The sequence below is a fragment of the Enoplosus armatus genome, chromosome 3 (assembly GCF_043641665.1).
Source record: "Enoplosus armatus isolate fEnoArm2 chromosome 3, fEnoArm2.hap1, whole genome shotgun sequence".
Taxonomy (NCBI): domain Eukaryota; kingdom Metazoa; phylum Chordata; class Actinopteri; order Centrarchiformes; family Enoplosidae; genus Enoplosus; species Enoplosus armatus.
In genome coordinates, this window is record NC_092182.1 from 14,748,432 (window position 1) to 14,769,323 (window position 20,892).

The window sequence follows — 20,892 nt, forward strand, 5'->3', positions numbered from 1 at the left end:
TATTTCAGAAGCAAAAGTGATTTCTCTTGAAAATCAATTAGATGGGAGTTAACATCCAACTAAATGCTGGCAAGTCAGAAAGTAAAGATGTATAAATGCATTCAGTTTACAAACTTTGTTATGGTTGGTGCAACAGTCTCAAGAATTTTCAAACTTAGGCGAGGTCTGAGTTTTGACACGAGGGCATACAGTATACTGGGCCTTTAAGAGAGCGCTGTCATGAAATCTGAATCCGAGCTGGGAGCAATGTTTCATTTCAGTCATTCCAGAGCTGCATGCACGTGACCGAGGCAAACAAACTGGAACGGACAATTACCCCAAACAAAGTACAACATAAGGCCAATGAGTCAAATTAGGATATATCAGAATAATTCACAATATTCGTCACTGTCATGACTTAAAAGCCTTCTCTCTCTCTATCACTCAAACCCCTCTGACCCACTTGCTGTCTGCCACAACACTGTCTATTTTTGGGTTAGTAGCTCAGAGGACCGCACCAGTGGAGGGGGTACATATATTTGTCTCTTGGAATTGCTCAGACCCTTTCTAACCCCCCTGACTGACACATTTCGGCAACATCAACAACACATGTAGCCTGCAGAAAAATATGGACATTTACTGGACTTTTTAGACCAAAGATAACAGCAGAAAAGAGGAGCTGATGACTTTGGTAAGGCTTTTACAAGAGAATTGAATGCAGTATGATGTGGACAGCTGTAGTGCTAACTTATAAGAGTGCACATGTTATATAGACAATGGCGGCATTTTGCTAGCATTTCTTATATCTAAGGCTTATTAGTAAATGTTGTTTATTCGAATGGTGGATGCTTAAATATGAAGTCCATGAAAATATCCTTATAGGGTTTCTGTTATCTAAGTCATTATAAGGATGTGGTTTTGTAATATTTAAAAATACTTTAATGGCTAAAACCTTTGCAATGTGACATTGACTTGTTTGTTCAAATGTGTATAAAATCCAGAGTAGATTTGACTAAGCAGTTTTAGACATGTACATTTCACACTCGCTTATTAAAGTCCTGTTTGATATGAAATTGATGGCCGCTCAACATTTGTTTCTGTTTTTTCCTTTGTTTTTCAGAGACAACCTCCTGACTAGTTGTTCATAGGGCTGTGTAACTTTGTAAATATTATTGTTTCTAAAAAGTTGAGGCAAAATGGATCTTACAGCCAAACATGGGCTGGTGCTGCTCGACCAGCTGAGGAAGATGAGGGAGACTGAGCATCTGACAGACGTAGTGCTGGTTGCTGAGGGCATCAGCTTTCCCTGTCATCGGGTCGTTTTAGCCGCTTTTAGCCCGTATTTCCGTGTTATGTTCACATGCGGCCTGCGTGAGTGCAACAACAGAGAAATATTCCTGCGTGACACCCCCGCAGACAGCCTGGCCCTCCTCTTGAACTACATGTACTGCTCAGATCTTCCTCTCACTAACACCAATGTGCAAGGCATCTCGATTGCAGCTTTTCTCCTGCAGATGGATGACGTCTTCACTCGCTGTCAGCAGCACATGACCGAGAACATGGACGCCTCCAACTGCCTTGGTGTGTATTACTTTGCCCGTGACCTCGGTGCAGAGGACCTGGCTGATCATGCTCAGCGCTTCCTGAGGCAGCACTTTGTCCAAGTCTGCCAAAATGAGGAGGTCCTGGACCTGGAGGCCCATCAGCTGGGAAAGCTCCTGACTTCTGATGACCTTAATGTTTCAAGAGAAGAGACTATCCTGGATGTGGTCCTTCGCTGGGTCAAACACAGCCCTCTGATGGATGGAGAGGTCCGTATTCTGCACCTTCCAGAGCTCCTGAGGAAGGTCCGTCTGCCACTGATAAACCCTGACTACTTAAGAGAGGCGATGAAGAGGAACACAGCCCTGCTGTCTGATGCTGAATGTCTTGAGATGCTCAGTGAAGCCTTGGAGGCCACGGCGATGCATCCCTCAGCTGCACCGCGCAAACTAAAGCTGCGTTACGGCATGGAGACCACAGATCTGCTGCTGTGTGTCGGCAACGACAGTGGTGGGATCAGGTCAAGATATGGCAGCTATGCTGAGCGCAGCTTTTGCTACGCTCCATCCACAGGCCGAACCTACTACATCACTTCCCCTCGCTATGGAGAGGCTCTGGGGTATGTGTGTGCCGGGGTTGTAACTGAAAGAAATTACATTATAGTGGCAGGAGAGGCAAGTGCGCGCAAAATGGCCCGAAAGAAGGACATGAATGTTGAGATTTACAGGTAAGATATTAGGTGACACATTTGACAGCTCTGTATTTGCTTGCCCCACACAGATGGTACTCATTGCTATCTTGCATTGCCAGGTACAAAGTAGAGGCCCAAGGAAGCTGGGAGCACCTGACGTCAGCGGAGTACCGTGATTCATACGCTCTGGGATCACTGGGTGACACCCTGTACCTGCTGGGTGGGCAGATGAAGCTGAAGAACCAGTTTCTCATCACTAACTGTGTGGAGCGATGGTCCCTGCAAGGTGGACCCTGGCGCAGTGCAGCACCCCTGCCTATGCCTTTGGCCTACCACAGCGTGGTCAGAATGAAAGATCGCCTCTATGTGATAGGTGGTCGAACACCACAGGTGATGTCAAAACTTGTGAAATCTAGAAAATCAGACTTCATTAACACATTTAATACGAACTCTTACTGTATCTGAATGTGACTCTTCTCTGACTGCACCTGCTCTGCTTTGTCACTCCCTCCCTCCCCTTCAACCATCCAGTCATACCGGATGGATGATGAGCCCGACCGTCTTAGTAACCGCCTCCTGGAGTACGATCCAAACACAAACAAGTGGACAGAGCTAGGTCCCATGAAGTACTCAAAGTACCGCTGCAGTGCTGTTGTACTCAACGGTGAAATCTTTGTGATGGGTAAGATTATTTGTTCAGTTAACTTGTTAATAAAATGGCCTATTCTAATTAGTTAGTTCAGATTTATTCAGTTTTTTTACATTTTAAATCTCTCGTGGGATGCATATATAGACACAATATTATCATGATCCTGCACTGATTTCTGTAAGAATCTGTTTTACAAAATGATGCTGCTGACTGATAAAAACATACTTTGCAGGAGGTATTGGATGTGAGGGTATGGATCGTGGGCAATCACGCCACTGCCTCGATGCTGTGGAGATCTACAACCCAGATGGAGACTACTGGAGGGATGGACCTCCTCTCCCATGTGCACAACTCTCACTGCGCACTAATGCCCCCAACGCAGGAGTGGTGGGAGGCAAGATTTATGTGTGTGGATACTACAAAGGAGCAGGTAATGAAAGAACGTCCATGTCCAATGAATGCAAAGTGTTGTGAGTTTCAAAGTGTCTCACCCTTTCTGTTTCTTCACTACCCTTAGACCGTCACGATGATATAACAAAGGACATTTTGGAGCTGGACCCATGGGAGAACCGGTGGACAGTGGTGGCTCGACGAGCTCTGATGCATGACAACTACGACGCCTGCTTGGTGGCAAATCTCAACCCAAGGGGACTCATGCCCCCACCTGCGGACTTGGTTAAACTGTGACACCGCTGTCAGATCAGATCAAAGTCTGTTTTGGGAAAATTAGTGAAGGAAATGAATTATTAATTATTAATGCACTTATTGCTGGGCCAAAGGCATTCATTTTTTCAAGCAGAAAAGGTCTTAGTGCCCTGCATGAAAGAGGATCTGCGATTATTAATTTGCACGTTGTTAGGTGAGAATAGATCATTTGTAAATACAGTATTTTAGGGTTAGTTTTTTATCTTAGTGCTTAACTTCTTGCCGAGATTGATCACCTGAAATCTGTAGCTGAGAGGCGCAGAGCATTATTTGCAACACCATTAATTCCTTTGACATGTAGTCTATGAAATGTAAAAAAAATAGGGGAGAATTTGCATTCATATATATTTTATAATATATATGAATGCAATGTAATATTTTTCCTGACTACAGTAACAGTCCAAAACCATTATTCAGCGAACAGTAAATGGTCCCATTGGAGAAGCTGGAAACAGAAGATTTGAGTTATTTTTGCTCGTTGCAGCTCTAGTTATAATTCAATGGACTTCTGGCTTTGACACAAATGACACCAAAATGCTGGAGTATAGAGTATTTGGTCTGTTATTACAGGGTAAATACTAAAGCTATATAATGACTACAGTAAAGTGATACTGGCAGATTTAGTACATATACAGTATAAAAATCTTATATTGTATTAATCAACTTGTTTGTTTTGTGGTATGCTTGCTAAAGCTGAATAAATCTGTTTTTTTGCTAATAAACATGCACCTTAGTGATATTATGCAGCATGGTTGTTGAAATTTGAACAGACACTCAATTGTGGTCTGTAGCCTGTAGTCGACACTGTATCTTCGGCTACATGGAGGTGTGGATGTTCATCACGTGTGTTGTGCGACACATTCACATATTTCAATGACATGAGACCTCTTTAATTTATACTTTAAATGTGCACAATTAGGTACGGCTGATTAAAACTGATGCAGTCTAATACAACAGTATGGCAGTAAGTCCTGCCTTCATGAAGGTTATAACTGTCAGTTTTTGTTGAAACTGTTTAAGAAAGGTGTTAAATCAAGTTTATAGTTGTTTTGGAGGCTGTAGTTTGTGGTGCTTTTGAAATGTATTGCTTTATATTGAGAGGTGTTTCTAATATTTAGTCCTCAGTGAAGTGGACAAAATATTAAGACACCGGTCAGTATAACAGTGGAACAAGGAACAGTGTCCCCACTGGTGACATGAGTTACTATTACTTACACTTACTATAATACAAAGTATCTTTACAAGATCAGAATTCAAACATGGGTCACAGAAATTATACCGTAGATAAATTTGGTTCCCAGTGATCATTTAGAGCATTGATTTGTTCTCAAAGCCTTTCAGTACATTTTCAATGTCAAGTCAGCAGTATAAATACACATTAAGTTAATTTTAAAGTCAGCAGAGACATTTAACTGTTACAATATTTTTTATATTATTATTATAAAATAACATAACATTAAAATCTTTAAATATTGGTAATGCTTTGTGGGTCACTCTGCCTTTAACTTACTTGTCAATAGTACATTTTTACACTCCTCCACAGCTCTTCTTCATGAGCACAAGACAAAAAGAAAAAAAGAAGCATTTATCAATGTGTTCATTCTTCAAAGACTGAATAATTCTACAACTAATAGAACATAGGTCACAACTAATAATAAATATAATAATAAACATTTTTGGCTTTTATTCCCCAGTACTCTAAAAATAAGAACACAAACGCTTCACTGCTCTGAGTCCTTTACTCATCCTCTAAAAGCCCAAATCAGAATCGAAATCCATGTCAAACAACTGCCAGAGGCCTTCGGGTTTCGCTGGGGTCCCTGTCTTGGACTCAGCTGAGAGCTTCTCCAGGATGGGTTCGACTCCTGCAAGGCGCACAGAGCTGCTGCTGTCCTGAGACCAGCAGCTGAGAGGGGTGATGACACATCCCGCAGCTTTGGATCTCGTCTCCCGGTTCAGCGGTATAAGACAGCCTGGGTCCTGGCAGGTTACCGTGTTCAGATCACGACGCTCACAGAGAGGCGTTGAAACATTTTGCTGTTTGTCACAGTTCATGAAAGGCTGACTGTTTTCATCCGTGACAGAGCACTTGCTCCTCTGTGAGAGCACCAGTGGCCTCTTTTTGCGCTTCCTATGGCCTCTCAGAGTGAATTTCCTCTCTCCTCTGATGCAGCTGGGATCCTGAGGGGGAACTTCAGCCTGATTGTGTTCAAGGTTGTTTGAGAAACATGTAAGCTGTGTACCCTCAAGCTTGTTGTCCTGCAGGATGTTGGAGGATGGCTTTTCTAGCCCTGGTGACGTCTGGACGGCGCTGTCCGTCACTCTCTCAGGGCTGGGTTTGGCTGAGTGCTCTGAGACCAAGGTGCTGAGCAGCTTCAGAGCCTCTTCAAGCATGTTTCGTTCTCTCTCCTGCTTCTCTCTCAGACACTCCAGGCTGTTCTTTAAGCTTTGCAGATTTGAACCGAGTTCTGCTGTAGTGTCTCCACTCTAAATGATACAAATAAACAATTATACTCATCGTGAATCTACTTTCACCTCATTGAATCTGCAGTATTGTTGATCATGAGCTTCATACATACTATTCACCTTTTGCACCATCTCCTCCAGTTCAGTCAACATCTCTTTCTGGGAGTTCACTTTATTCAGCAAAGTCTCAAACTGCTGGGAAATGTCACTCTGAAGACTGTTAAAATTATTTTGCACTGGGATGATGAACAAAAAGACAGAAATGAGCACTTTCATCTTATTGCACTGAAGTCAATACAATTTAAAAATGGATGTATAGAACCACATAGTAATTTTCCAATGTTAGGAGATGGTGGGTGACCAATGTTTTATCATTGGGCAAAGAGCGCCATCCACTGGCGGTAAGAAATGTTTGCTCACTGCTTTTTTTTACTAAAATCAACCACATCTACAGAATGCAGAGACCAACAACATCAAGTTTTATGATTTCAGATAAATCAATTAATTAGCAAACTTACATGTTGTTGCAAAATTGTCAAATTTTTCAAGGACTGTTTGGCACACAGCAGTATTTCTCTCTGTGCCAGCAACCAGTTGTTGGATCTGAAAAATATTGCATTATTTTAACATAACATTCAAATCAAGAAGAGAGAAGCTGTAAAAGCAACAGGATGGAAGCCTATCATCACTTACATTGTTGAGAGTTTCTCGGAAATGAAGACATTCTTTGGCTAAAATATCACTGTTAAAGCAAAAGGACAGATTGTTTCAGAAGTGATTAAGCCCACTTTTTTATTGTCCCATAAGTATGAATTCAAGGCGAGTTGCATGTTTCTAGTGAGAAGTACCTGTCAGTTTTTTCTTTTGCCCTTTTCTTGTCCTCCTCAAATGTATCCAATATTCCAAAAGCTTTGTTTTTGTCCTTTAATTCTCCAAACAGGAGAGGTTTAGTCTGATAACTGTTTAAAAACTTTGGGTCACTTCCCTAAATAATAAGAAAACACTGAGGTTAGGGGCTATAACGCAAGACGCAATTGTTTTTCACATAATGTAAGCGATTATTAATATAATTGTATGCGCTCATGGTCCTATAAGCTGGGTGAAGTTGTCTGTAGGACGGTATATGTTATCAACCAAACAGAAAACATTTCATACAAAGAAACAGGTGGCCTCCTGAACTACCAAACTTGATCATCATGGCCCATTTAATCGGACTAAAGAGCCTCACAATAATGTATACGCATATAAAGTATATGGACTGGATTGGTTTTTAAACAGCTCTGACTATCACTGTAAGAACACTTTTGCTTGTTACTGACAAACAATATAGTTGTTATGTATTGTATATATTGAAACCTACAAACATCTCATGCGTTGTGGTTTAAATGGCAGTTTTAATTTGTCTATCAAGATCTTCATAATGTTATGGTGACACTCTTTTTGGATGTCATTTTTAAAAATACATTTTTGTAGAAAGTTACTAAAGGAACAAAAGCACAACGGTGGTCACTTTGTCTTTTTGACTTTTCTCACAGTACAACACACCTGCAAATATCCACATCAGCTGTCCCATTAGACCCATTACTCTGCTCACGTATAAATACTATACTGAGTGTAACCCACATGTAAGTAATAATGATGTTAAACCAGTGTGGTTTGTCCATTGACGGGTTCTCAAGGATATTATTGCCTCACCAAGAACCACCTCTAAGATGAAGCTGATAAAGCTCACCTCTTGTGAACTTTGTTGGGAGGTCCTGGATGACAAACTCATATCTTGAGATGCACCTTGAGAATTTTCAGGCCAAAATTGGGACCCAAAGAAAAACTGAGAGTCTGTGAAACTGGAGTAACCGCTGGTAGCCACATTCCTGTCAATTGTTTTGTCACCACAAGGTCTGATGATGAACGAAAACACAAACACACAATGTTTGGGCAGAAATCAGGTAAACAAACAGACACAAAACATTGCTCCACAAATGTAGATGTTGATGACAAATTGTTATTAACGTTACACTGTTTTCAGATTAAAAACTCATGACCACAGCCTTATATAACATTATTCACAGTTGGAGAGAAGTAATAGCAAAGGCAAGTCATTGTTAAGTAACTTAGCACACTTTAGCTAACCACCTGCTTCCAGTTGGGATGCTCAGCATTTCTTTAATGTTCTTCGCGTGATTCATTACGTTTGGTTACCTGTTTGTAAAGATAACAAGTTAATATTAATTTTAAAAAGCTATGTCTTCTTCAGAGCATCAATTCAGCAATTGATGTGTTGAGTCATGCGAGTTAACATTAACATTAATTGGCTTTAATGCTAATCTAGAGAGGGCTTCATTAGCTAATTTTCATTAACATGGAGTCAACTTAAACTTAAGTTTCCATTAACAATTCAGCAAGAAAATCTTCTCAAGCATTTGCCACATGCTAGTCATGTTAAGTTTAGTAGTGTACAATGGTTATCGTGGATTAAATACTTAACGCTAAAATACTTAAATTGACTCACAGTTGGCGAAGTCTGTGGTGAAGAAAGGGTAGTCCCGAATATGCTCGCGAGTTTTTAAATCTCCCGCCATGTGACCTTCCAGAGCGAGGCTAGGCTGCGTTCCTGTACCGTCGAAAAAATCCAAAATACGGCTTCGTACGACCAAAACAAACGTCTATCAAAATGTATTTCTTCAGCACATAGACTCAATTTATACGTTCTTGAGATATTTTGATGAATAAATCAGTTTTATTTATCTATTCATTGGCTCTACAAAAATGTATTTCTCTAGCATATATGGGTTTTAAATATGTTGTAAATAATAAATGATAAAGTAGATTAATTTATTTAACAACTGGCTTTCTCAACATTTATTTTTTCCAGCATGTAGACTCAATGTATAAGTTCTTAAAGATGTTTTAAAGAATTTGTCATTATGTTCACTGGATGCATGGCACACCTGTTGGTCAACAGTTTGCTTAGATGGGACAGTAGTTAGTTAGTAAGTTAGTCAGTTAGGAGCTTTATTGTCATTGTGGAAATGTGTCTTTGGTTTACCACATAGCATTAAAAACAATACAAGACAATTGATAATACAGGACAGTGATGAAGTGGTACATGATTATTGCTAATGCCATAAATGAAGGCTTACGATGCATGCTCGATTACCACAGACGGCCTGTTTTGGTAATCCAGAGGGACCCCAAAAGCCATAGGTTAATTTGCACCACTAAAATACAATATGATGCACAATATCACACGATACACATTCCTAATACACACACATTGCACGGAAGGTGTAGGTGTGGTGTCAGTAGGGGCTTGACAGCAGAATTTTGCCCTGGTTCCCCCTAACTGGTCAATCCAGTCATGCTAATTGTGGGCTCAGATACTGTGCCTTCTAAAACACATGTGTAACTAATATCATCAATTAATGGATGCTTCCCATTCAGGAGCAGTGACATTAAACTGGTATTGTGCCTGCTGGCTTACTGGTAAATGTAATGGAGCCATCATTATTTCTATCAATTACACCTGTGATTTCCTACCTCAACAAGTAACATTGTCTATTGTGATAAAGGTCTTTTAATTCAGTATTATTTCTTATTAAATAGGCTGTCTATATCTAGTATACTGTATGTCTTATTGTCATAAGAGGAAAACAAACAATAATCTGAAAAACACGTATTATTTCAATTCAGAAACAATTATTCTTTAATTTTCTTTGGTGTTATTATGCTTTTTATAACGGGTTCCAGTTGTACTGTAGATCCTTGAAAATTACTTTACAAATTAATGGAGCCTGACTGTAATGTTTAATGTAATTCAAAGGCCAATCACTCTTATATTTCTTTTATTACATTATCAATTCACTTTTTTACTATTTTACTAATTGTAAATGAGTGTAGTAGTAGTAGTATATTTCTTTTATATGAATTTATGTTTGACACACTGTTAATGTTAATGAAGCACAAAAAAGTCGGCGTTTTATTTTGAAAATCGTACCCGGAAGTGCATATGCTAAATGAAAGCAGGTAGCTATGAGCTACGCACTGTAGGATTATCTCTGCTCCGACTGCAGAGGCGTGTTGATGACAAAGCTGTCAAAAATATAAGTGACTCTCTGGTAATACCTGTGTGGCGGACGAGACCTGACGTTGACTAAACCACACCTAGGAGTTTGGTCAGGCCAAAGCCTAGTGTTTGGCTGGTGAGTTAACTTTTTGTGTTATCAAATTAAGCAGTGTGCAGCTGCTCACTCTGTGATTGTAAACATACCAGATAACGTAAACCAGATTTAAATAGATTAGCAAAATCTGTCTCTCTAACGCTGACATCGTTATTTTAGCTCTGACTGCTAACTAGCACAATCACGACATGCATAACTTCATGCCAGTGACAGGTGCTAGCTAGCTAAACACCTTGGTTGTATCCTGTATAACTCAACTGACGGTAGCACATTTCATGCCATTTTCTGAGACATTAGCTATGTTGCTTAATCCTTGAAATAATAATATAGCATTAAAAAATGTAGGCTTAAAAGTTGAAATGTAAAGACAGTCAGAATTTGACTTATGTTGCCCCCTCATGAATATTTAAACTCTTGTGGGTGACTCATTTGTTTGGATGCAACTCAATATAAAACACGTACTACATCTTTATGTGCTCGTGTTAATCTAACTTGTCAAATGTATTGTGATATTAGCCAAGTTAAGGCAGTTACAATAATAGACATTCACTTAAAGAGGACCTATTATGCTTATTTTCTGTCATATATATATATATATATATATAATGTTACAATGTTGGATATTCATACTAAACGTTGCCAAAGTTGCCAAATAATGAGGTGAATGTATGTACAAGTAATCCCTGTGAGCCAAAAGCTCAGGCTTCAGCCTGCTCTGAACGCTACGTTTCAAACATTTTTCTGCCGTCTCTATCTGATGTCAGATAGGCATGGATGTCCTAATATGGTATCTCTGCTCCAGGCACAGACGAGATGTTTATGATTATGTCAACGTTGCTTAGTAACATTAGGTTTACAGTTTGCTTTTGTTGTCCACACACTATTAGTTTAACAAGAACCATGTTCAAATGAAATACAGTCTAAAATCGTCAAGATTGGGATTTAATTTACTGAAGTATGTGATTAAAGAATAACTAAACAAGACTACAAATATGACCAGGTATTTGATACCAACTTTTTGTTCATTTGATGGTGTTCAGTGCTCTTGCTATTAACATTTGTTTGGTCAATAAACAGCAGATACCAGACAGAGAATTACCTGAAACTTATTTGAATTATTTTGGTTATTCTAATAATCAAATATGTATGACATATTTTTTAGAAAGCTGTCCAACCAGTCAAATAGGGTTTTGTTTGTTTGATCGTTCTTCTTTCCTGTAGGACTGAATAGTTAAAGGTACGTGTGATACAATGTGCCTCGTCAAAGTAACTGCTTATCTAAATCAAGTCTGTTTGGTCTCTAAGGGTTCGAATATGGCTCTGTCATTCCTTTTGGTCTTGGCTGCAACTGTGATTCTCATCAGACCTGAGACACCTGTGACTAAGGTAGAAAATGGAAGTTACTCAGCCAAATGGCCAGTGTGTGCTTTGTTCAGGTTATGCTGATTTGTTAATCTGTGTTCTGTCTGTAGGCCCTACACCAGAACTCACTCGAGTGCTGTGGAGAGAAACAGAGAGGGAACAATTCATGTTCAAATGACACTCACTGTGAACCAGGTAATGTGGATATATAGAATATCACCAAGAGTTTTGACCTTTTAACATCACTATTATTTTATCATTTTCAGTTAGAGTAAAATGATGCTAAAATCCCGAATTATTATTATTTTTAATCTTATGCTCACACAATACTTTGGGAGATCTTTAAAGCCTCTTAAAAGCCTGTTAGGTTTAGATTTGATTAATCAGACAAAGTCACTTAAGTTTAGTTTAAATGCCATTTATTAGATTTATTTATTAATTCATGTTACATATTGATTTATAAACCAGTATATATGAGGGCCACTGCATTCATAGCCCATTAAAAGACATTAAGGCACTGAGGAGATGTATTAAAATAATTTACACAGGAGATGTACTAAGAACGGATTGTAAGACACACACGGTACAAACATTGCATGTACAGTTTAATTGGTGTACTTTTAAAACAAGAAAAGTATGGCAGTGTTGTTGGAGACAGTTTGCTCCTGCATGCTTCAAGGACACGGTGAAAGGATTGAAAAGGGTTACACTTATGAAACAGGCGGCCTTGTCCCTGTGCTTATGTGTTAGCCTTATCCTTATCCTAACGTGTAAAAAAAGGTGAACTTAATGTTCTAATGTTACAAAATGTAAGCATATAATTTTGTCATGATCATTTCTACCTCGTGACAATGAACTTGCAGGGTGAAATTCATAATTTGTTGGTCCAAGGATATCAAAGGGCATACAAGTGTCAAATAATGTGAAATATATTCTTCTTGTGAATTCTTCAGGATGCTTCTTGCGTGTCCTTGAGAACAGCAACACTGTTTGCATATTCTGTGACTCAGCAGCTGTGGATTTGGAGAACATAACAGTCTGCACCTACAGTAAGGACTGTCTACTGACTGTTTTTAAAAAAAGATAAAGATCTGAATGTTGCATTGTATCATGTTTTTCTTAATTTTCCCTTTCTGTGTGCTCACTAGACTATACAGTGGAGAGGAAAAACCACACAACTGTAACTACTGTCGTCCCTAAAATTGGTAAGATATCATGTACATTGTCATTATGGACTGATTTACTAATTTCCTTATGTATAATATTTATTTCTTGGCATTTACTGTAACGTGTCTACGAGTCTAAATTATTAGAAAAAAACCCAGTCAATTCAGTTTCAAGCAAATGTCTCTTCAGGTGAATCAATGCATTAACTTTAAGGTGTAATACAGTCATGTATGATGATAAAGTAAATGTCTGCAGCAGCCATGTTTCTCATCAGCCACTTCCTGTTGTGTGCTAATGTTTCTGAGCAGGAGGGCCTGGTGTGGCAGCCTCTCTCCTTCTGGGAACACTGTTGATCAGCCTGTTCCTGATCCTCTCCGTTGCCTCATTTTTCTACCTCAAACGCTCCAACCGACTCCCGAGCATCTTCTACCGCCGCAACAAGGGTGAGCACCGCACAGCTCTGACACACTGTAATTATACAAGCAGGGTTTTGTCTAAACTCAACTATTATTCACCACGCCCATTAAATCCTAGATAATAAAGCATGGAAGTGCTTGAAGAACAACACAATGTTATTGCTTGGCTTTAGTGATATTATTATTTTCAGTCGGTTAAACTCAAATGTAACTATTTTGTCTACTTTTACAGCCTTCATATTCCAACCAAGTGAGACAGTAAGTCAGTTTTATTGTTTGTTCATAGTTAATCACACACTACAGAACATTTGGAGCCTTGTGTAGAGACTTTGAATGTATTTATTGTAGCCTCAGTGTTTGTGTCTCAAAGGGATGGTTATGACTTCTGTTTGTTTTTCCCTCCTAGGCTGTCATGATCCCCTCCTCGTCAGGTAAGACGGCTACGCTGTCATGCTCTATAAAATACCTGTTTTGAAACTGTGACTCTGATCCTGCTAAACAGGTTGTAGTAACATGTGAAGCTATTGAGTAATACAAAACTTTCAAAACATTACCCCAGGAGTATTTGGCAATGGCAAAAAAGAAAAGGTGATCTTGGGTTTAAAAACTGTCCTTAAGCACAAAACATGCTAAAAGTTAGCTCAAAGATGCTACGAGCTCAAAGATGCTACGAGCAATTCCAGTGCATGTCTCTTCTTGCATTTCTCACAGGTGATTATATGTTCTCTTTTGTTTTGTGTTTCCTTCTGAAGTGAGGAAGCCAAGATATGTCAGAAGGGAGCGGCCCTCTGCAACATCAACACTGAATAGCGCCGCCGTACCCACCACATCCACGACTCAAGTCTATAATGTGTAAGAGGAGGGGTGGGAGTGCTGGTAGGAGAGAGAGAGAGAGAGAGAGAGAGAGAGAGAGAGAGAGAGAGAGAGAGAGAGAGAGAGAGAGAGAGAGAGAGAGAGAGAGAGAGAGAGAGAGAGAGAGAGAGAGAGAGAGAGAGAGAGAGAGAGAGAGAGAGAGAGAGAGAACGCTCAGGAACGATTTTCTTATCATGTGAAGGTTTAGCAGTGTGAATAAAGACCAGTTGACTCGTACATAGGTGGCCAACTTTAACTGTAGCCGCTGCTGCTGCATTCTTGTCACCAGGGCTGTTTACTTTTTCTGTTTTAACGAGAGTGCGATGTTGAAAAAGATCAGTATCCAGTAACCAACCTGTCAATCTTCAAGACACAGTCTCAAACTTGTTCATATTAATTGTTTTTTTTTCACACGATAACTAAAATATCCCAGGAAGAAATAGTGTCAGTATTTCTCAGTACATTTGAAACATCAAAGGTCGGTTTGTATTTTCCTCCCTCTCATACAGCACTCAGGATCATTCCTTAGTTTTTAAGTCTAAACACTGTTATTAAAATCTGCTGTTTGACAGTGTGTCTTCAGTTGACCTGCAAAAGTGATTCATGAGTGTGGACCAAGGAATTATTCGACATTTAGGGAAATACACTTATTCCTCTAAAGCTCACTAATTAACATTTTATATGTCTTTTATTCTGTCTAAAAACCGAAGTGGAAAAACCACAATTCCCCATTGTAGGGGCCGGACTGTTGAATTATCGCTTTTCCACTTTGGTTTTTGTACAGATTAAACAAACGAGATCTAATGTGTTAATTGGTGACCTTTTAGATGTGCTGGTAGATGGATTCTGTTTCCTTTGGACAGAGCCAGGCTAGCTGCTTCCCCCGTTTCCAGTCTTTATGTTAAGCTTAGCGAACTGGCTGCTGCAGCCATATTTTTAACAGATACGAGAGCAATATCAATCCTCTCTGCAAGACAGCAGATAAGCGTGTTTCCCAAAATGTCAAATTGTTCCTTTAAAGCTCTGTAAAGATCAGTGGACCATTGTTCAGTGATAGTGATTTTGTTTTGGGACAAAGTGACAGCCTAGTGACCTTTGATGGAAGCCTGTTTTTTTTTTCTTACGTTTGCTAATTAGGTTGTTGTTTTTTGTTTATGTGTGATATTTATTTGCAGCTTATAACGGTGCACTGAGTTTTACTGATTACAATCAGACCAACAGAATAACTGATGTGTTTAGCAATAGCAGCAGAGTTCTTCTGGTGGACCGGGACATTTTAGGGAGAGTTACTGCAGGCGCTGTATGGATGATTGTCTGATTGCTTTTCGTGTTTTTATTATTGCATTTGTATTTATTTTCTTTTGAGAGCTTAACCAAGGTGAATGTATTACACACATACAACAAATCATGCATCGCAGACCCACTCGACCATGAAAGAAGTCATTTTCAATAACAAAATCATGTTTTCTCAAGTGATCCTACATAACCTTTTTAAAATATCCATTTTGTTCCATGAAGTAATTGAATTGAATTGAAATGCCAAATATATTTTTCTCTCGAAACGTTAAACTACTGAACCCTCGTGCACTTTATTTGTCTGAGGTCATCAGCCAATTTTTAAAAGAAGTACTTGGAAGTAACTTGTTGCCATCAAGTGTGATTGAGTTTTTTTTTGTTGTTGTTGTATAGATGGTAACATTTGTTGTTGCATTGTGAACATAACTTGACTACTATTAACTTTTGCCAAATGTTGTCTGAAGAAAATGGCTTTTACTGTATGCCATTACTGTGATTACTGTGCCATTATGAGCTTTAAACGCAGCCAGGAAACATTTAGTGATGGCGTGATGAATAATTGGGTATTTGAATTATATCCAGTGGCCTTTTACTGTACACAATCCCAAAACCAGGCTAGTTATCCAAGTTTTATTTGCTACATGGTATTTTATTTCATATAGTTTTATACCTTGACAACACTAAGGCTGTAAAGTCATTTCCGTCTTCAGTATATGTGAAGCCATATGAAGTGAACCGGATAAAAGGCAGCAATCGTTCCATGAATATTCCCCTTTTTGCTTCATGTGTTTGCTGTTGTACAGACAACCATAAGCTGAATACATGTACATATTGTTTTATACAAATGATGTATTGTTTTTGTAACAATGTACATATTCTAGTTTCAATGCCATGAAGAATGTTCTGAAGATGTATGTTTGGAGAAATAAAGCACCTTTCCATAACCATTGTTTCCCCTCTGTGCACTTATATGAACTCTTTTTTTTATACGACACCTGTTTAGCTTAAACTTCATATTGACAAATTTGAATCATTTTGTTTCTTTTGTGATTCCTGTTGCTAATAAACAATACCTCACTGTGTGCCAGACAAGTCTTTCTTTTCACATGACTGACAAGTTATTCTGCTGATCACTTTTTTAATTTCCATGTTGGACATTTAATTGATTGATTGACAGATAGGCAAATAATCTAATCAGGGATGAAAGTACTTAATTTATCTTGTTAACTTCACAGTGTGCACAGTAGAAACAAATGAACACATTTCTTTATTTTCACTTGTTGTAATGTATATCCAAACTATATAAAGAGGAACTACACCAATAAAAGTCTTAATGCTCTGATTTTCAGCTTAAGGAGACATATTGGTGTAGAAACAGATGTAGTCCAAAATCATCTTGAAAATCACAATGCTGCTTTTGTTTCAGTGATTTAAAAACATATTTCTATTTTCTATTTAAATTAAAAATCTCATGATTTCTAAAAGTCAATGCTATCCTACATACACTGACAGGATCTTAGCTGTCACAATGCAAAAAAAATTTAATTCACAGAAAAGATCTGACATTTGTTAACATTTGTCATTTTAAATAAATGCACTATATGTATAAAATATCCATTATGGCAGCAAAATGTGTCACTGTCCTTGAATTTCTATCAGGTTAATAATGGACCTGATTATTGAGCTTACCTCTAATAAATGTATGAGGGTTTGTATTTTAGAGCACTGAAATGTCACACGGACGTTTGCACTAGCAGCTACATGTGACTGGACATACTACACTATTTATAACAGCTGAGTGCAAGGCCCCAGTCAGACACATGCAAGGACAGACGGACATCAGAGCTGAAATGTCCCTGCAGGGACAAAGTACCGACACCTTTAAACTAGACGCGTCCTCCTTCTGCAACAGGTAGGTTCCTATCTACTACAGAAACAACAAACAAACAAACAAACAAGAACGTACCATAGCTTTATGAGTTGGTTGAGTTGAGATGTAATGATGTTAATAGACGAGACCTTTAATGACTTTGACGTAGAGCAGCTGAAAGTGTTTAATAACATCAAGATGAAAGAGTGATCCTAACAACTTTTTTACGCTGTAGCTAAAACAATACTTCTACTACTAATATGTTAATCAAACACAAAATATAAGATACACTTTAATGAATTATCTGCAAATTTAAGCAAGATGACATTTTAATGTTTATATCATATTGCAACAATGTATTTGTTTGCAACTTAACTCCCTCACTGAGTACTTTTGTTAAGCTGATACAGTATGTTGTGCCCTGACATCGGCCAGCTGAATTTTTCTTATCAGGTCATATGACTGAGAGCAGGGCCACGGAGTATTTTGGGGTCTGTTATGGAGCTTGTGACCGCGGTGCTCTTGTGTTGCTTTGCTGCTCTCTCAGCTTTGAACTAATACAGGAGCTTGCTTTCCTTTCCACACAACAGTGTCCTAATAACAGCTGATTAAAAGCAATGTTAAGCTCCAGGCAAACGCATACTCTATATTTAACTCAATGTGTTGATGTAACTTTAACTATAACCCCAGTGGGGATATCGAGGATGTACTGCTACACATTTCATAAGGCCACTTTCAATATTTTTCATGCAAAATACCAAAATCTGCAACCTTCTAACCCTGATTTCCTTCCTTTTTTTCTCTTCTTTTTTCAGACTCAAGAGCATGTGAGGTATCACAATGGATGATCTAGATCACAGCATGCACATTGCAGAATACGACTGGACGAGCTTCTATGACGAGAGTGAGGAGTGTGGTCTGCTGCAGCCTTCGCTCGCCTGCCCTGATAACTTGAGCCTCAGTGATTCAGAGGATTCAGGAAACTCAAGTTCAGTCTTCAGCACAGGCCGACAGGAGCCGCAGCAGAGCCCCGCTGCAAACAGCAATAAAGCTGAAAGCAACGCCGCAGGATGCTGCATGGAAGGAGTGCAGATCAGTCACAGTGGTTCAGGAGAACAAGATGATCTTACAGCAAAAGCTGAGGAAGACAGTGAAATACACCTTGACTATCCTGAAGGAAATACCATCAACACAGAGGAGGTGCACACGAGGAGTGCGGAGCACATCAAAAAGGAGACAAATGACGACATTACAACCACACTGCAAACAAATGTTCTGTCTTCAGATGGAGAATCAACAGAGCTGAGAAAAGAAGATGGAGATGTGCAAACGGAGAGGGACACTAAACTCAGATCCATACAGGAACCTGACCCACTTTCTTGCAACCAGACAGAACTAAATGTGAATGAGCCACACGCTACAGACAGAGCCGTGAGCAGTGTCGCTTTAAGAGTTGAAAAAGAGCGCTGGTTCGTGACAGTGAATAGCAGTCCTGCACAGCAGCGGGTGCGTGCCCCCACTGTGAAAAAAAAACGAAGACAAAAAAAAACCCGTAAGGAAAATCACAGGTGCAGAACCCAGGGGAAATCACTTGAAGATGGCTTACAGTTAGAGATAGACAAAGACAATAATGAATCTGAGGGAGGGAGGGACACAGACCAAAACCTGGTAAAAAAATCAGGATTGCATCCGAGTGCTGAAGAAAATCCTGAAAGCGTTCAGATGGGAGTCATTTCAGATTTATGGCAGATGTCTTCAACGTCTGGTGAAGAAGACTATTTTTCAGAAAAACAGGTAACGTCTCATTGCCCCGGGGAAAATATCACTGAGCCAACGACAGACAGAAACAAACATGACCCCAAAGACCCTTCACGGCTGGACAGTGTGGAGTCTGACGAGCTTGAGGACGGTGTTGAGTTCTTCTCCACTCACAGTTATGACTCTGAAAGCTATCTTTCAGCTACTGAATCAGTGGAGGAGCCTCAACAACTTCTCATGGAAAACCAAAGCTCATTATCTCTGACGAAAAACAGCCATACACTCAGTCTGACTGAGAATACCGATGCCAGCGATACACAGGACAGAGAGATGCATTCCTGTCATAGCACTCTCTCCGGCAATGCAATGGCTACTAACTCTGAAGGTTATGAAAGCGCCGATGCCGAGCCCACCCTGACATTTCCATCTGCTTACAAAATGCCAGATGACAACTCCACATGTGATAACAACGCACACAGCACGCTGCCCCGCATGCCCTCGGATACACCTGGACTCCAAAAACATGAGGTTAATCTTTCAGCATCTGGTTGCTCTTCAGGAGATCAGCTTAGTCTTCCCCCTGTTCCTGATTTAACTGTAACACCTTGCTCCGCGGCCGACAGCCCTGAAACATATGCCGAAGCCGCGGGCCACACTCGACCCGTGTACGCCATTTCTGCTTTTTGGGACGAAATGGAAAAATTGACGATAAATGACATTTTGCAGCTCAGGATGGGTAGGAGCACGCCTCCCAGGGAAACGCAAGAATCAGTGGCACCAAATGTAGACGACTTCCCAACACATCACAGCTCTTTGGTTGACACAGTGGAGTATAACTCTGATGGTGGTCTAATGGATGCATCCGACACTGCTGACTCAGACTATTTCACGCAGCCCGACGAATCCAAACCAGATCGCTCAAGCTGCGAGTTTTCCACCTCCGATTTTGAAGAAGAGTACTGGCAGTTTCTTGGCGCCAGTAGGAACCCCAGTCCTGACCCTCAGAGCAAAAACCTACGGACACATGAGGAGGAGGAGTCCACAAGCTCTGAAGGAAAGGAGACGCCTGTGCCTTCAGAGGATTTCCCCGGGCAATGTTTCGAGGATCAGGACTCTAGTGCTTTCATTTCAAGCGAACTTGCGTGGCCGAGACGGATAACAAAAACCAAAAGTGTGCGCAACGTTCAAGCTCTCAACACAGAGGATTCATCTTTGCAGTTGTTACTTGGTAATGATGACAGCAGTCTGTTTCTCAGCAGCTGTCCATCTCTGGAGGAAAACATGGTTTTAAAAGCGAGTGACAGCCTGGAGATGCTAATACCTGCACTGGATGAACATACTCAAGTGTTTGAATACTTTTTTACAGACGTTAAAACAAAGAGTGACTCCCGGTGTGTCTCCGTCTATGATCCAGAGGACATCTCAGTGGCTCCTGTGTTTGACTTCACTCTTTGTACATTTGGGGATGAAATGTCATTCTCCTCCGTCCGTGATTCCCAGTGCAGCGAGGAGAAGCCCATCCCCATTTTCTCTTATTCCCATCCTACCATCAGAGAACTCGCATTCCCAAATCCGGACTATGTTTTCTTGAGCGCAGACTTGGAGGAGGAGGATGACATCTCTCCAATCAGAGTTGTATCTCGCTCTTTCATCCGGGGCAGTGATTGGGCGGCGTCTGCAGCAGCCCCATGTGGATTTCGCAGCTGGAAAGGTTTGCTAACGATGAGGAAGATTCGCTTCCACGACAAAGGTAGCATCTGGTGCGGGAGGTCTGGCGCCTGGGTGTTTCCTGTTGAGAAGGTTACCATCAAGAGAGCAGATCCACCAATAACTGTGCTCACTGAGGGGAGAGTCTCTCCAGCTCCTTCTCAGTTGTTTAGAGAGCTGGCAGTGCAGCAGAGGATTCTGGAAACTATACAGACAACAAGTAAGTCCAAGCTCTCTTATACACGGGACTGGAT

The 20,892-nt window shown here is 40.0% G+C and overlaps 2 protein-coding genes across 2 annotated transcripts; both read left to right on the plus strand.

The window, feature by feature from the left end:
* The first annotated feature begins 1,175 nt into the window (after positions 1 to 1,175).
* Positions 1,176 to 3,548, plus strand: kbtbd12 (kelch repeat and BTB (POZ) domain containing 12). The gene is made up of 5 exons (XM_070903440.1): positions 1,176 to 2,248; positions 2,332 to 2,602; positions 2,744 to 2,894; positions 3,094 to 3,291; positions 3,379 to 3,548. The coding sequence occupies exons 1-5, from the start codon at positions 1,176 to 1,178 to the stop codon at positions 3,546 to 3,548; spliced, it is 1,863 nt and encodes a 620-aa protein (XP_070759541.1).
* A 6,605-nt stretch (positions 3,549 to 10,153) lies between these two features.
* Positions 10,154 to 14,041, plus strand: c3h1orf159 (chromosome 3 C1orf159 homolog). Its single transcript, XM_070903457.1, has 9 exons — positions 10,154 to 10,231; positions 11,516 to 11,596; positions 11,683 to 11,767; positions 12,526 to 12,621; positions 12,721 to 12,777; positions 13,048 to 13,182; positions 13,388 to 13,413; positions 13,562 to 13,586; positions 13,908 to 14,041. Exons 2-9 carry the CDS (start codon positions 11,525 to 11,527, stop codon positions 14,009 to 14,011), a joined length of 600 nt encoding a protein of 199 aa, XP_070759558.1. The 5' UTR covers positions 10,154 to 10,231; positions 11,516 to 11,524; the 3' UTR covers positions 14,012 to 14,041.
* The last annotated feature ends 6,851 nt before the right edge of the window (positions 14,042 to 20,892 follow it).

Excerpts from the sequence above, each read along its gene's own strand:
- kbtbd12 (XM_070903440.1), top strand. The coding sequence starts at position 1,176 with ATGGATCTTACAGCCAAACATGGGCTGGTGCTGCTCGACCAGCTGAGG. Across the intron at positions 2,249-2,331 it reads ATGAATGTTGAGATTTACAG|GTACAAAGTAGAGGCCCAAG; the intron begins GTAAGATATTAG and ends TTGCATTGCCAG. Across the intron at positions 2,895-3,093 it reads CGGTGAAATCTTTGTGATGG|GAGGTATTGGATGTGAGGGT; the intron begins GTAAGATTATTT and ends CATACTTTGCAG.
- c3h1orf159 (XM_070903457.1), top strand. The coding sequence starts at position 11,525 with ATGGCTCTGTCATTCCTTTTGGTCTTGGCTGCAACTGTGATTCTCATC. Across the intron at positions 12,778-13,047 it reads TACTGTCGTCCCTAAAATTG|GAGGGCCTGGTGTGGCAGCC; the intron begins GTAAGATATCAT and ends GTTTCTGAGCAG. Across the intron at positions 13,414-13,561 it reads TATTCCAACCAAGTGAGACA|GCTGTCATGATCCCCTCCTC; the intron begins GTAAGTCAGTTT and ends TTTCCCTCCTAG.